The 16,326-nt window shown below is 41.9% G+C and overlaps 1 protein-coding gene across 1 annotated transcript; it reads right to left on the bottom strand.

Annotated features, from left to right (window-relative positions):
* Window positions 1-665: 665 nt before the first annotated feature.
* On the bottom strand, window positions 666-12,621 carry tmem74b (transmembrane protein 74B). The gene is made up of 4 exons (XM_085159950.1): window positions 12,297-12,621; window positions 9,848-9,938; window positions 7,204-7,476; window positions 666-5,305 (listed from the first exon to the last, which is right to left on the bottom strand). The coding sequence occupies exons 3-4, from the start codon at window positions 7,426-7,428 to the stop codon at window positions 4,658-4,660; spliced, it is 873 nt and encodes a 290-aa protein (XP_085016076.1). The 5' UTR covers window positions 7,429-7,476; window positions 9,848-9,938; window positions 12,297-12,621; the 3' UTR covers window positions 666-4,657.
* Window positions 12,622-16,326: the final 3,705 nt, after the last annotated feature.

Raw genomic sequence — 16,326 nt, 5'->3', positions numbered from 1 at the left:
AGATTCAATATATTTGAGGCTCATGCTTTTGTATATTTATTGGCCTTTTTTTCTTATGTTAAATGTTTTATTACTAAAATAATCAGAAGACTCATTGAAAGCAGAAAATATTTTATCATTAGTTAAATAACAATAACGTTATGGTCATTGTTGATGTCCTCAAATTCTTTGTTTCCAAAGTGTGATCATAGTAGGGATATTTAAAAGTGATAAATATATGTCTAAAACATTTTTTTATTGTCAGTGGGAGACAAGCTGATCGGCCGTAAGACCGTTTGTCTGTGACGTCTAAAGCCATCATCACTAATAATTACCCCTAAATCTATGCCATCAACAATGGGACTTTCAGCTTTTTAAAATCGTTCTCTGATATCTTCACAGTCGAATTAAAAGTTTAATAATTCTGCTAACACACTTTGCGAACTAGTCACATTTCCATTTCAATTTAAATTTTATTTATATCGCGACAAATCACAATAATTGCCTCAAGGCGCTTTATGTTATGAGGGAAAGACCTAACAATAACAGAGAAGCCAAAAGTCATTTTTTCTGATCCTGTGATGGTTTGGGCCTCGCAGGGTTACTCAGCAGTTTGTGTGATGTTTATGAAGTGGCTGCTGACAGAAAGAACTTGGTTCGCTGTGACTCGTTGTTTTTTTTTTAAAATAATTTTGCATACCTGCGTCGTGTTTCTGGAACAGAAGTTTCTGAAGGTCCTCCACATCCTGCATGTCTGCAGGTTATATTTACAGTATTTGTGAAAGAAAACTGTAAAACGTCAAAAAACAGCTGAGATTAGTATCAGTGTGTGCGCCACTGCAAGCTGGACTCAATAATGTGTGCATGTGTGTGTGCGTGTGTGTGTGGCTACATTACCCTTGGCTAACTGGCTCACTATACAGACCGTAATACGTTAGCATAATAATATCAGTGTATACACAATGTACAGTGCCGGTGTTTACTTGTTAAGGCATGTCGTATCCTTACATGACATAAATAACATCAGTGTACATATAATACAAATAAGTGGTGTCATTAAAGGTTCAATCCACTCAAAAACATCCACAAGTCACTTTAATGTTTCTTCTTTAAGATGAAATCAGCTTTTTACCCATTTTTGACTCTTTCATAGACGTTCGGATTATAATCAGTGGTGGAGTGTAACTAAACTCTGAGGTACTTTACCTTCAGTGGCGCTTACTTTAGTTTTTCTGCACTGTATTTTTTGGCAGCTGAAGTTACTTTTATGATTATTTTTATCATTATAATAAACACCAGAATAAAGCAACAGTCTGGTGACCTGTCCACGGTGTACCCGGGCTTTTGCCCTATGACAGCTGGGACAGGCTCCAGCTCCCCTGTGCCCCTGAATTGGATAAATGGATGGATGGAAGTTGTGTAGGCACAAGTAATTAATTCTAGGAACCCACTGGGATGTCTGATAACTTAGCCACTGGGTATAATGGCTAATTTTGTGGTACCAGCCAGGCCACGATTTCCATTTTTAATTTTTTTTTATAATTAATGGAAAACTAACTGTCATAAGATACTACACAATGGTTATCTAACATACTTTGACAAATGCAATCCTGCATTTCCTCCCTACATAAACTGTTTACCCGCATCTATCCAAAGCCTGGACTACAAACAGAAACCAAAAGGCTTCCTGTCCCAAAAATGTCTTCATACTCATACAGAATCTGTTTATAGGGATCATTATAAATTAAACATAAGTAGAGCTCAAACATTAAGTGATAGAAGTTAATTATTTTTGTCCTTTAAATTGTTTTATTAGCATTTTTTCTCCTACAGTTTTTTACTCGATAAAATAAACACTCACTCTCTTTAACACCAACATTTCTCTCAGTTGTCTAAATGTACAAACGAAACAATCGATCTGTGCTTTGTAATCAACGTGAAGTTTGCAAAATGTGCACAATTACTATCAAGGGAGCCAATTCTGCTCACATCCTGCTTTATATTTTTGTTCTCTGCCAAAATAGCTTTGCATGATTTAAAGTTCAAAATAATCCTTACTTATTTTAAACTGGATGTTGCCTTGAAAATAGAATATATTTAAAGGCAGGTGGGCGGGGCTTCTGTGTTCTCTGAATGAAAAGACCATATGAAGGATATCGTTTCTTTGTGACTTCATACAGACCAAAGCTGAGTATTGTGACTTTCCATCATTGTAACAGGATATATGACAGAAAATAAGGATTTACAACAGGTCCCCTCCGAGTTAACGCAGGACTTCTTTAAGTAAAGATCTGAAGTGTTCGTCCACCACTGATCATAAAAACTGCTCAGTCTAAAAAAGTTCGTGCTCACTTTCAAATGATACAAACCATAAAGTCTATGTAAGTCTAGCGTGTAGCACAGGGTAGCTTTATATAAATATGACTTCAAGTTCTGGAGAAGCAGCTGCTGCTTATAGATGAAGTTTCCCTCTCTGACGGAGTCTCTGCTGTGGAAGCTGATGCTCACAGAAAACGCTGATCAGTAACCACGAGGCAACAGTTTTGGATGATGCAGCACGACACACCAGATATGTGACACGATACTTATTGTTGATGCTGCATTCACTGACACTTTTTATGTAAAACAGGCTTGTTCAAGAAGTCGATTTTTACACATTTTCTTTTTTGGTTCTGTCGCTTGCAAAAAAATGAATGTGACCCCTGTTAAATTACTCATTATTGTGGCTTAAAATGTTGATTTTGAAATGCTTCTTTGATAAAACAAACAAACAACAACAACAACAAAACAACAACAAACAAACTGTGTTCTGCTGTGATTAAACAGCCGTGATTTCCAACCAAGATCTGCTCAGAAACTGTTTGTCAAAGAGAAAAATAAGAAAATAAAAGAAATCATTACAGACGACTATGCTCTTTGACGCCTGGAGCAATGCTTTCTGGGTAACGTGTATCACTTCTGCACCTGCCAGACTAACACCTCTCATCGTTACCTCCTAGCTCTCGCTGCAGCCAGCCAACCGTTAAAGCTGCATTAAGCAATTTCTGACCACAAGGGGGCATAATCGGCTTTTAAGCTGGCGAGTTAAAGCCAGACAATGCACAGAGGAGTATTTCTCACTGGGCTGCCATTTTCTGTACTTACAGTGAGAGAAAGCAGCAGCAGCATGTGCTGTGTGGTTATAGACAGATGGATTCTGGACGTTTGAGGCCAATAAGAGAATCAATATTTGATGGCTTAAAGGTTCCCCGTGGAGGTTTTTTTCTGCCTCTACTAAAAATCTGCTGACAGAATATCAACAAAGACACAAACAGCTGTGATGAATCTGAACACGAGCATTTTCACCCGACACCTTTACAACAAATTAACTGAAAATTTAAGAAAGCTTGCAGCGTCAGATCCATTATTAGCTAAATCTGCAGCTCCTCTTAGATTTTCTGAGCTTAGTAAAAGATTTCTTCTTGTTTAGGTGTTTGTCAAAAACCCTGATAGACAAAGCCAGAGGTGAGCTGGCGACCACAGGGCAGTGACGTGCAGCAAAAGAACAAGGTACTAAGATAAAGAGAGGGAATAATGGAGGAAAAAATAATCACAAACACAAGCAGAAATGAATCATAATGCTACTCTACAACTCTGATCAGCCCCAGCAGGCTGCCATTATAGAGAAAAAAGGCAAACATCAAACGGGATGAAGTGGGAACACAGTGGAGCTTTTAGCAACTAAAAAAGATCAAAAACAAACTCCAACAAGGTCCCATTAATCATGTGGGCACAAAAATCAGCAATTTTATGATAATAAATTTATATTACAAGTAAGCAAAGACAGTTTTACTACAAAAAAGTCACAGAAATATCAGATGGAACGAATTGAGACCCTTTCCAGCTTGAATCCACCTCCCAACATTAAACCACATCACACAGAAAAACAAAACAAGCAGCTAAAAGGAGCCAAACGAGCTCTGTTCCATCTTTTTAATCAGTCACTTATTTTGCTTAATGCAGGTTTAAACTGAACATTTTAAGCTTTTTTAGGGTTTTCTGGGGTTAATCTTCTGTATTAATGGAGGTGAACGTCGCCAAGCTTTCAAAACTGTTGCCTCTGTTTTTTGTACGCCTGCGAGTTGCTCTTTCTTTTCCAGTAATTTACTGTGAAGTCTGTTATAGTGCTATTCACAGCAGCATTGCAAGCCGAGTATTTAGTGTGAGTGTGTTAAGGTAAACCTGCTGGTCAGGGCTTCAAATATGGCTAGATTTAATTACCGAACTTCCTTTCAGCATCAGTAAAGAATTTTCACAATAAAATGTTCATCTTACTTTCTGCGGTGCTTTATATCATAATGTGCTTTATATTGTATTAATCTGATTAACATACTAGGATTCAAAATCTTCATTTTAATCTTTGATATGCATCCGTTCATGTCCACATGTGCTCTTATCCACATTGCCACAGGCTTACCTCTCGTCTTCCACCCAGTTGAGCCCTCTTTTGTAAAGTCATACATCCCTTGTGATTGGTCAGAATAAATATCCCTTAAGCTCAGTTCATTCCTACAAGCCGGGCAACAGCTCCGGCAGGAAGTCTCTTGCTTAAGATGGGGTTCTCCCCTCGGCACAAACGGGCGACCTGCATCCCCATAATGCACCTGGGGGATCGCGCAGAGGAAGGCAGAGGGTGGAGCTAGTTGACTCCACGTGCAGCAGCAGAAGAAGAAGAAGAAGCAGCAGGAAGAGAAGGAGGAGGGTTTTTGCTTGGTCCCGGTACTGATTTGGAGTCCCGGCTCGGCTCTGGCTGTACGTTATTCCGCGTCTCTGCGCATTCCACCAAAACCTCCTCGCCTCCATCCCCGCCCTCACCTAACCTCGCCTCTCCAGTCGCCAGCTGCTTCATCCTCAGGTTGATGGAGCCGTAAGTCCTCTTGGGTCGAACGAATGCCGCCCTGCGTCGGTACATCTCGCCGCGGCAGATGGACACCATGAGCAGCACGGACAGGAACATCCCTCCCAGGGTCAGCAGGCCCAGGCCCGCAATGATGCACTTATCCAGGTGGGAGCCAAGCTGGGCGTAGTACATCTCCAGCTTCTCCATCTGTCGCGCCGAAACCGAGTCAGGGTCGACTTTGGGCTCCCGTGGGATGGTGTAGGCGATTACCACAAGGACGATCCCACTCACCAGGAACACCAGCGCCAAGATGAAGCCGTAGTCTGCCGAGTGGTCGTCAACGGGGCGAAATTCAGTGAAGTCCTGACCGTCCTCCTGACCTCCACCTGCTCCACCGCCGCCTTCCTCCTCATCATACGACTGTGGCGAGATCTCCTGATGATGATGCTAGTGAGAAAGGGAGGAAGAAGAATAAATAATACTAAATTTTTATTTATATAGCACCTTTCAAGACAGAATCACAAAGTACTGCGCATAAGATTACAAGTCATAAAAAGATTTAAAAAAGAGAAAATAAAACAGGCATAAAATTAACCAAAAGCAGTTTTTAAAAGGTAAGTTTTGAGTTGTTTTTTAAAAACAGCGACTGAGTCCACAGTTCTTAATGTTGGGGGAGAGAGTCCACAGTCTTGGGGCCACAGTGGCAAAAGCTCTGTCAGCCTTAGTCCTCCTCTTAGTATTTTTTATAGCAAGTAAGCCCTGATCAGATGACCTGAGATAACAACGGTGTCACATGTGAGTATTTTGTCAAAAGCCTCGCTGCAGCGTTTTGCACAACCTGCAGACGATCCAGAGAACCTTTGCTTAGACACATAAACAGCGAATTACAATAATCCAAGCGTGATGAAATAAATGCATGTATAGCAATCTCCAGTTCAGAGCGAGATAAAATCGGGCTTAGCCTAGCCACATTTCTTAAATGATAAAAACAAGACCGAACCAGAGATTTCACATGCCCATCCAATGTGAGACTCGAGTCAAAGGTGACACCTGAGAGAGGACCGAGGGCTTTCACTATCTGCGATAGAAACCTATCAGGGGCACATACGAGGACTTCGGTTTTCCCCTCGTTGAGTTGGAGGAAATTTGCAGCCATCCAACGTTTGATCAAATCTAAGCAATCATTCAGACGCTGAAGCTTAGATAAATCCTCGGGCATAAAAGAAACGTACAACTGAATATCATCAGCATAACAATGATAAGAAATGTCCTCAAAAGAGCCCATTATATGCTGGAGGGGGAGAAGATATATTAAAAAAAATACAAAAAGGAACAGAAAAAGGGGGGAATGAAGGGGTTAAGGAAAAGACAGAACAGATAAAATCATTAATAAACAGCACGAGGAAAGAAGGAGCGAATGAAGTGACGAAACAGACCAAAGATTAAGGATGAATGAAAGAAATGAGGGAAAGGGAGCAGGAACCAAAAGAAGGAAGGAATAAAGGGAGAGGGGGAGAGGGAGGAAAGAAGGGAGGGGAAAAAGAAGGAAGGTAGGAACAACAGACAAGTGAAGACAAAAAGAAAAATGAAAGAAAAAAAGGGTCAAATGAAAAAGGAAGTAGGGAAAGGAGGAAACAATGGAAAGAGTAAAGAAAAGAAGGAATATGAAGAAAAAAGAAAGTAAAGATGTGACAAAAGAAAGAGAATTTGAGAAAGAAAGAAAAGAAGCAAGGGATGAAGTGGAGAGGGAGGAAAGAATTAGAAGAAGAAAAAACAAGGAAAGAAAGAAAGAAGGATGAGATAAACAAGCCAGAGCACAGCGCTGAGGTCAGCGTTCACAGAAAGCAGTGAGATCACATCCAAAGAGGAGAAAATGCGTCGGCGCGACGAAATGTTACTGACGAATGTCGCCGACATGTGTCAGTAAAAGCTGTACAGATACAGATGAGCTCCGTGGAGTCGTGACAGTCTAACAAACAGCACATACAAACAAAATAAAAGCCAGGGCGGGAGAGTGATGTCACCCTGAAGGCATCTGAACAGCAATCAGTACAAAGCCATTTTCCAATTGAGAAGGAAGCTTAAATCTGTTTGTTTCCTGAAGACAAACATGGCAGAAAACCCTGGACAAGTTCTTTTTCCAGGCCCGCAGCTGCACGCCAGTGTGTGCTTGTCTCTTCTCACAGGTTTCATCTTCCAAAGAGACGCCTGTGAAGCTGGATTTCTGGCTCAGGTTAGATTTGGAAGGTTACATCACTTTTGGCTGGGGGGTTCGCTCTGTAACCCGAATCTGCTGAGGTCACATAAGGACTGTTTTAAGCGACTGCTTTAAAAACCGCGCTCACCTTACTGTTTCCTGATGTGGAAGGCGGATAACTCGTCGGCTGTTGCTCCTGCTGACGGAGGTCCTGCTCCTCATCCTGCTCGTAGGAGGCGTTCTCAAAGCCCCGGGCGGAGCAGCCCAGCGTCGCTGCTGTCCAGGGTGCTGAAGTCGGTGTCGGAGATGGGCCTCGCCGGGCTCCGCTCCCTCGCAGCTCCCGGAGCTCTACGGTGTTGAAAGAGGACTCCATCGATATGTGCTCATGTCTTCATTGGACCTCCACTCGGCTTTATCCTCGCTGAATAAATAGATTAAATATTATATGATTCATGACACATATGAAAGGAGTTATATAATCCAACGGAGCCCGACTTGACCTACAAAAAAAATTATTTTCTGTGTCTCTGGTTAAGACTGGATTGATCGTAGGCTCACATTAATAACATGTAGCCTTATAGTTTATTTATCAGTCATGGTCAGAAGTGGTTTTCTCAAGTTGTCAATGGGTTACTTCAGATCCATCCCATTTTTTAGGAATCTTTGTAAAATTTCCATAAACGTACACATGAGTTCATCGATGAACTGGTGAAACTTTTAATGTTCAAAGAAGAATCTGACTTCCTGTTTACCCTAATATTAAGCACACGTCCTCTACTTTGTTCTACTACAGGGGTCCCCAACCCCAGTCCACGAGGGCCGGTGTCCCTGCAGGTTTTAGATGTCTCCTTGATCCATCACAGCTGATTTAAATGGATAAATTACCTTCTCAACGGTCGTGTCCAAATTCATGGGCTGCATCCTCCTGAGGACCCGGCCTTCGCGGTCTACGTGGGCCGGGTCCTCAGAAGGTCGGGTAGGCCGGAAGTAAACGGCTATGGAATTGGACGGTCTAGCCTTCTCGATCTACTCCCGCCCTTAATTCAGAGTATTTCCGGTTGTCAGCGCCACGGCACGAAAATCGAAAATGGACCCGAAATCTTTCTCCGTTTTTTGTGTTCATTTTTAATTATCAACGAGCTAACCCACATTCTCGCCTGAAAATATGTTTAAAGTTTATTTTGTGGCCCAGAAAGATTAATAAGAGTGATTTTAAAACTTAGTAGCGGCCGCCATTGCCGGAAACTGGAGCTTGGCTGGGCCGCGCTATGAATTCTGGGATATGGTGGCCCAAGAAGGACACACCCGACCCATCCTTCAAATTCGGGGAAAAGGAGGACGCATTTGTCGGCTGCATTCGGAGGAGTCTACGAATTTGGACAGCCTTCGGCGCGTCGCTGTGACGTAATCGGTCTACAAATGCGGCCTCAGGAGGAAGCAGCCCATGAATTTGGACACGACCAACATGTCTTGAAGTTCTCCAGACGCTTGGTAATGAACTAATCATGTGATTCAGGTGTGTTGACCCAGGGTGAGATCTAAAACCTGCAGGGACACCGGCCCTCGTGGACTGGGATTGGGGACCCCTGTTCTACGATATGAACAAACGCACTGGGCCTCCAACACCTCACACCTACAGGAGCTGCTGTGTGGTGGAAACCCAGCAGTGCAGCTTTTGTGCTGATGATGATGTCAGAGGAAGTTTGGTCAGTACGTACTGGCCAATCCCTGCTGTGGTTCCTGAATGCATCCACTTTGCAATAATACCACTTACAGCTGATTATGGAAACTCTATGAAGGAAGAAATTTCATGAACTGACTTTCTGCAAACGTGGTATCCTGTTAGAGTCACACTTGTATTGAGCGCATGTTTGTAAAGGCAGACTGCATGGCTCAGCCTTCGCTCAGTGTTTATGCTCCTTTTTCTTGGTTCACCTCAGCGATCGGTAGTTTTCTTAAGGTTGAGCTCTTCAAATCGCACATGTAGAAATGCTTTTTCTTCAACTGAATTTCTTCTTCAGAGATGTTGGTTTAACACTATCTTTCCACGTTTTAATAACACATTGAACAGTTCTTAACCAGCTGTAGTTGCTTCTGTTTCTGTTCGGTTGTTTTCTTTGCTCGATGCAGGTCAATAATTTGATCCTCGTGAAACAGAGTAACATGTTTTCCACTATGAGCTGTGTCTTCCTACGTGGTTGTTTAAGAAATGAGAAGCAGTTCGGATTACATAACCTGCTGGCAGCTGAAACATATTAATCACTGCAGTAATTAAACTGCTGACATTGTTTTTTGATCAGGCAGTTTGTGTAACCGAGCTCTGTGCTGCAGACTCAAAATAAACACGTTAGTTAAAACTCATCCCTGATATTACTTCATTTTATTCTGAGGCGATGAGTTTGCATATTTTTAAGACATTTATAACAAGAAGTGACTGAGAACAAGTACAAATCAGCTCAAACTGAAAACTACACGTCTGTGTTCATGAGAACACTCACATATAGCTTCATCAAAACTAATTCCAGTGATTTATGATCATTTGATTACTTTTAATGGGTCTGTCTCACAAATGCATTAAAATAACATTTTTACTTTCAAATGCAAATTTTTACTCGACTCTTTTCACATTTGCTCAAGTGAAATAAACGTCTCGCTTCTCCTTCCGCCTCAGTGAAACCAGAAGAATCGTGCACTATTCTTCACACCTGAGAGGGGATTTATCCTGCAGGCCTGCTGTCTCCACACCACCTGCAGACAGGAATCCATCACACATTTAATCACACACGTCTCACCTTCATGGTTATTCATTCCCATTTCTTCTCCCTGTCATCACTGTGGCGCTGACACTTCTCCCGGTGATGGAGAGTTAAAACCAGCTAAATCCTAAAGTAAAGGAAGAGAGATGTTTGCAGCTGATTTCAATTCATTGTAAGCTCTTTAAACCTGGTCAAGGTGAAAACTGATATATGTGCATAGGGACGCATTAACAGCACGGAGTAATTTAAACAAAGTGAGACAACTGCTTTAACCTCCCAGGACCTGCCGTCCACATATGTAGACATCACATTTTGGGTTATTTAGACTAAAATACTCAATTTTGCTCTACATGGGCCTGATATCCACTTACGAGGACGTTATACTGCTGCTGTTCTATCAAAACTTTAAACGAATATCCTCATATGTGGCTTTTATTTTTCTTAGAAACAAAAATAAGATTAAAAAAATCTGGTAATTCTCTGTTTTTACATTCATCGGGCCCCAATGTGACCAAATATCAAAGAGAAATTAGAAATGCATGCTGTGAAAGAGTTCAGGTCTTACGAGGTTAAAAATGGACTGAGTTATTTATTTTTGTTTCACAGAGAAGAAACTGTCTGCCTGTGCTGCTTAACACCTCAGAGCCCCGGGTGTGATCCTTATCAAGCACAAGCTGGTGTGAATATTAAAGAGGCTCAGTAGCTCAAGTCTGAAGATCCAATGTGGGAGTATAAAAAAACGCTTTTAGTTCATAGTCAAAATCAACCCAATTTGATAAACTGATCTCAAGTGGGCAGGAGAGTTAAAATGACTGGATAATAAAAGCTATTAAAGTCTTTGTTTTAATGATTTTTTTAAAAATTGAGTGGCACAAAACAAGGCAGGGACCCTACAGGAAATCAGAGCGTTTGATTAAAAATAAAGTGTAGCGTAAAAAACATTACAGAAAAGATGGCCCCACAAGCACAGAAAACAATGTTTAATAATGTTTTTTCAAAGTGGTGAAACAAGTTCTCTTTAAGTAAAAGCTATAATCAGCTGTTACAATCATACTGTGCAAGTCTTAAACCTTATTAGTCCCTTATTTCTTTAGATTTTGCTTCCAAGGATCCAGAATTTCTGAAAGTCTTTCAAAGTTTTTCTTTAGACCTTGGCTGCTTTAAAAAACTTTTTTTTGCTCAGCCACTTAACACTGACCTATGAATCATTCAAGCATAAAATGGGACCAGTGTTGTGTCTCCAGGCAGCTCAGCAAAGAACCAGAGGTTTTGCCAAAACTGATGCAAAGGCATCTGATTGGCAACGGCATCATTTTCAACATCCCAAACACAATAATGTAATTTCCTCTACACAGCACTCAGTCCCTAACACAGAATAACACATTCATATTGATATCCTTAGATATGTAATATATGAAGTGATTAATGCTTTACAATAAATGGTATGAAGTAAAAAGTACTAAAATACTGACATTCAAAATACAGTGTCGTAAAAGTAGAAAGTAAAATGATTCTTTAGAAAAGTACTTGAGTAAATGTACTAAGTTACAATCCACCACTGCTTGTATGCATTTTCCTCTAGTATAATTGTCCTGCTTTGGGCACGCCCCTGCTCTAAAGAAAATAAATGCAATGTAAACATGAAGTCTGACTGTTCTGACGTTACACGCGCAGGGATATTAAAAGGCAGAAAACATCTCCACGCGGAGTGTTTTGTAACCGAATGAGCAAAATATTACTTCTTTGTAGACCAGTAAGCAACTTATTAACAATTATTCACCATTATGAATGACTTCCCAACAGCAGGCCACATGTTAGACAGGGCTGCTCTAACACAGCACAGCCTTTTCACCAAGCTGTGATTTCTCCTCCACACAAGCAGCGCATCACTCGTCTGTAATCTCCGGGGAGCTCCGGGCTAAAGTAGCCCACTGACACAGTTCTCGTTTATCATCAGAGCCCGCATCGACGGATCACATCTGGGAGCCCGAGTGCCCATGAGCAACCCGTCATTCCACCCTGTGATTGTGCTCCAGCACCACCATGACCTTGCGATGCGCCAAACTGCCAAAACCTGAACCAGTGCACTCCGCCTGTGTGTGTGCGTGTGTGTGTGTGTGGAGATGATATCAGGATGAACCAGGGCAGATAAGCACTACACTGACTGACACGCTTTTCATTACCCCGAGCAGACGGCAGATAACACGGACCAAACGAGGAAGGAGAGTCCGAGTCTGCGATGATCGCATTCAGAGGTAAATTATGCAACCAGGCAGCGACTCGAGTGCGGATTTCTCTGGAGGGAAACACCGGGAAACGAGTCAGTATCCAGGCAGGCAGCATCCACCCCGCGCTGCATCCCAGAAACCCGAGAGAAAAAAACAAAAAGAAAGGGGGGAAAAAGCCTCGATCACCTGCAGGGGCACCGATGAGAGGACCGGAGCGCTGAGAGCGGGCAGTGATGGGAATGACAGCGGGGTCTTACCTGGTGCCCAGGGCGCGACCAGACAGGAATCCGACGGCTGTGGACATCCGGAGAGATGGATGCTGCTGGATGATGATGAGTGAAGAGGACGGAGAGAGAGAGAGAGAGAGAGAGAGAGAGAGAGAGAAGCTGAGGTGAAACTGACCATGCGCAAAACCAGCTCGTGGCTTTCCCTGCTGGTGTCTGCTGAGCTGAGCTGGTGGTGGTGGAGTCACAGGAACCTCTCCACTCTGCGCCTTTTGACCTACATCACCTCACGACATTTTCCCTAATTTAATGAGGCAACAGCGCCCCCAAACCACACTGCAGCCTGTTAATTGAGGCGTTTGTGATCTGACAGATTTGACTCTTCTCCAAAATCAGGAAATCAGGGAGTGATTTCACCTGAAACCGGCAGAAACCCTGAAAGAAAATATTCTTAGTTCATGAGTATATTTAGTGTTAAAGAATTTTTTAACATTGGATATTTAAGTTTCTTCATTTTGGTGTCAAATTTACGTCTTTACCAAATCCCTTTATGGCAGAAATTTATTTATTTCTGCCATAAATTTATTTTATTTATTATTTATAAGAAACGACAAAAATCTTGCATCAGTTGAACAAATATTGCTTTTTTTTCCTTTCTCATTTAGTATTATCTCTGCGGAGGCAACACACACACACACACACACAGACACACAAAATAATAGATGGGATTCTGTTTCCCTGGCTCGAGATGGGAAAGTCAGAATGCAGTGAACGTGCATGTGTCGCCCGGCCATGAATAATTCATAGTCCTGTGAACTTTAATATCTCAGAGATGTTTAAAACCTTCTACACATTCAAAAGATGTCACACATTTCTGTGTTTTGGGAGGATTTTTTACCAGTCAAGCACATCTAAACTCTGTTATTGAGGCTGATGGAAAACAAGAAGAAAAGACAACATTATATGACAGTTAGTCACAAAACAAATGTTGGACTTCCTTCTGCATTTCCTCTGAATCCTTGTACTTCTGAGGATACGTGTGTTTATCACAAAAGACATATTGTGTAGAAAAATGTATTAAATTGTATAGAAAAAAGGGAAGCATGTCTATTATGTCATCCATTTCTACCAAAATTTCTGACTCTGTGGATTTTTTTAAAAAACAGTTGAAAACTCTTCTGTTCAAACAAGCCTTTTGTTGATCTACATATTTTATTTTTTACATTATTTACATTTGATCTTTTACATTGTATATAATGTCTATTGATTTTATTGTTTTATTGTTGCGTTTATTGCGCTTTGTGATTGTCTGTCTGTGAAAAGCTCTTAATAAATAAAGTTTACTTACTTACTTACAAAATGATGCTCAAAATTTCCAAAAGAAAAAATTGTGCAAAATGTAATTTTTGGCCTGCAGGCTGATAGAACCCTTATTTACTGTAGACAATCTCTCAAGAGCCCCTTATGAAGCTGGAGGTTCTTTGGTCACAAGCTGAATGTTTTTTCAACCTAAGAAACTAAGGGCACGACGCCCTGTTTCATCCTTCTTCTGTACACTAATGGAGACCACAGAGTTTTAAAATCAGCATGGCGTCTTTCAGTAAGGCTTGAAAATTTCAGATGAGACCATTAATTCATCAGTAAAGGGCAGACATCAGGGGAGCAGTAGTGCTGTTTTCTCATAGAAGTTCATACCGTCAGAGCAGTCGGCCCCTGCTGGCCATTACAGAGAATGCAGGTTTAAGGCACTCCCACGGTGAGTCTTTGGCTGTATCCCAATTCAGGGTCTGCAGCCTTAAAGTACGCAGCCTTAACGACCTCAAGGGCCGCGTACTCAAAGACCATTAAGGCCGGAAGTGCGAGGCTTGTGAAATGGGACGGTCTAGCCTCCGTTGCGCTGCCCAGGTTGCTTAGCAACCATGATACTAACAGCTGGAAACGTTTCACACAGCTTTGTTTGACAGAAATGAAGGAGAAAATCTTTTGTTCATTTGCTTGTTTCTTTCTACATGAGCTTTGATCATTCTCTGATTAAGCTCAGCTATTTAACAGCGTATATTTTAAAGTAAAGGCTTTAAAACCAAGTTAGTACAAACGTCACTAATGTCACATGACTTTGCCGACATGTGGCCAACAGGAATGTTTTAATGTTCTTCGTTATTAAACATTTGCACATAAATAAGTGACATAATATTCAGTACTTACTTAAAGTTTACTCTTCCAGCGCCCCTCATCCGCCGTTTTTTTCGGCAAAATTATCCACACCCACCGCCGCGCTATGCATTCTGGGATATGTTGGGCCACGAAGTCTACACCGCCACATCCTTAAAATTCAGGGAAATGAAGGACGCATTTGAGGGTCGCATTTCGAGCAGCCTTCGAATTGGGACAGCCTTCGTCGCGTCGCGGTGACGTAATCGGCCTTAAAATGCGGCCTTTAAGGCTGCAGACCCTGAATTGGGATACAGCCTTTCACACCCATAAGCTGTGTCCATCTGATAAATACAGTTTGTGTCTGTGCCTCGTTTAACAGCGTTGTATACTGTAGACCTGACTTTTGGATCTTGGATAAATGGCTGCCAGCAGTGGAAGTGAACCTACAGCGGTGATTTCGATCAGGGCGTCATGACTGTGAAAATAACCTCATAAAGGAACAGCAGTGGCAGGTAAAATGTTAAACATCACAGGTTTCCTAACAGATTCTGAGCCCCCTGCTCGGTCTCAGTGAAGAAACACTGGCTGCTGGTGTGAAGTCATCCATGAACAAAGAGCCGGCAGGGTGTGAGACGGTGAATAATCTCATGTCACGACGACCGGGATGCGTTTCGCTGCAGCCTCGGGCAAATTATCAACACTCACCTTGTGGAGACATAAGGTGGGGGGGACGTGTGGCCCGTCAGAGACGCTGCACAGACAAACCGCAGAGAGGATGACTCTCAGGCAGCTTCTCGCAGAGGTGGCCTAAATACTGAGCCGGGCTAATTTTAGATCAGGTCTTTGTGTTCAGTTTAACAGGATAAAAAACGATTGTATTCATGAGGATGAGGAGAATTAGGATTTTCTTCTTTTCCTCACAGTGTTTGAGTTCTGAGAGACAAGCTGCAGTTTTCTCTGAATATCATTAGAGTAACTTTAATACAAAGCTGCCCTTTGTCAGAATTTCAAGGCACAGCCAAAGAGATGCAGTCACGTCTGTACACAATCACGGTGGATTTTAAATCAAACGATTAAGATGTGATTGAAGCGCAGACTTTTATCTCTTTTTCAAAGAGTTTAGCTAAATATTTGCAAACGAAAACAAACTTGGCAACATTTAACCCAGTCAGGAATTTGAAGAGATGATAGATTTATGATTGTCAAGGTCTGTCAAAGAGAAACCACCATAAATGGAATTAAAAACAAGGCGCAAAGCACAGAACAAGAGCCTGAACGGTTATTTCAGCTGCTTTTCTGTTTGGTAGCCATCCTTTGACGAACTGGTTCATCTCATGGAAATATATACACTTTTTTTCCCTTTGAGACTCAAAGTGAGTCACGTTGTTATATTCTCCTCTGCACAAAAAAAGACCCCCGCCAGCGTCACTCCATAAGAACTACATTCTCCCCCGTCTTTCCTTTTCTTTGCAGTAGTTTCTCTGAGTTCTGCTGAAATCTGCACAGCGTGCGGTTTGGTGTTGACTCAAAATCTTCCCTGTTCAGAAAAGAGTGGGCAGCCAGCACTTAACCTATGACGACAGTCTTTTCTGCTTTCACAGGCATTTGTAAAGTCTGGCTTTTACCTAAAGTGCCCGGCCTGCGGTGTTCACTTTAGAGCCGATCAAGATGCCAGACATCGTCTCAGCATGCGAGCCCGGAGGACAAAGAAGAAAAATGCGGCGCATCTCAGAAAATCATCAGAAAATCACAATGAATATATGAAAACAGAAAAAGTGAACAAGTGATGTCTTGAGTTACAGAATAAAACTGAATCTACCAAATAACAGTTGAAGTGTGGTCACTTCCTGACCAGTGGAACCTCACCACACGGGCCATTTAGTGGTTTTCAGAAGCCTCAACTTACATT

Source organism: Neolamprologus multifasciatus, chromosome 5 (genome assembly GCF_963576455.1).
Source record: "Neolamprologus multifasciatus chromosome 5, fNeoMul1.2, whole genome shotgun sequence".
NCBI classification, from domain to species: Eukaryota; Metazoa; Chordata; class Actinopteri; order Cichliformes; family Cichlidae; genus Neolamprologus; species Neolamprologus multifasciatus.
This window is presented reverse-complemented; position numbering and strand designations above follow the sequence as displayed.

What these genes read in the sequence shown, in the direction of transcription:
- tmem74b (XM_085159950.1), bottom strand. Translation starts at nt 7,428, where the DNA reads ATGGAGTCCTCTTTCAACACCGTAGAGCTCCGGGAGCTGCGAGGGAGC. An exon ending in CCACATCAGGAAACAGTAAG is followed by an intron (nt 5,306 to 7,203) that starts GTGAGCGCGGTT and finishes CTTTCTCACTAG; the next exon opens with CATCATCATCAGGAGATCTC.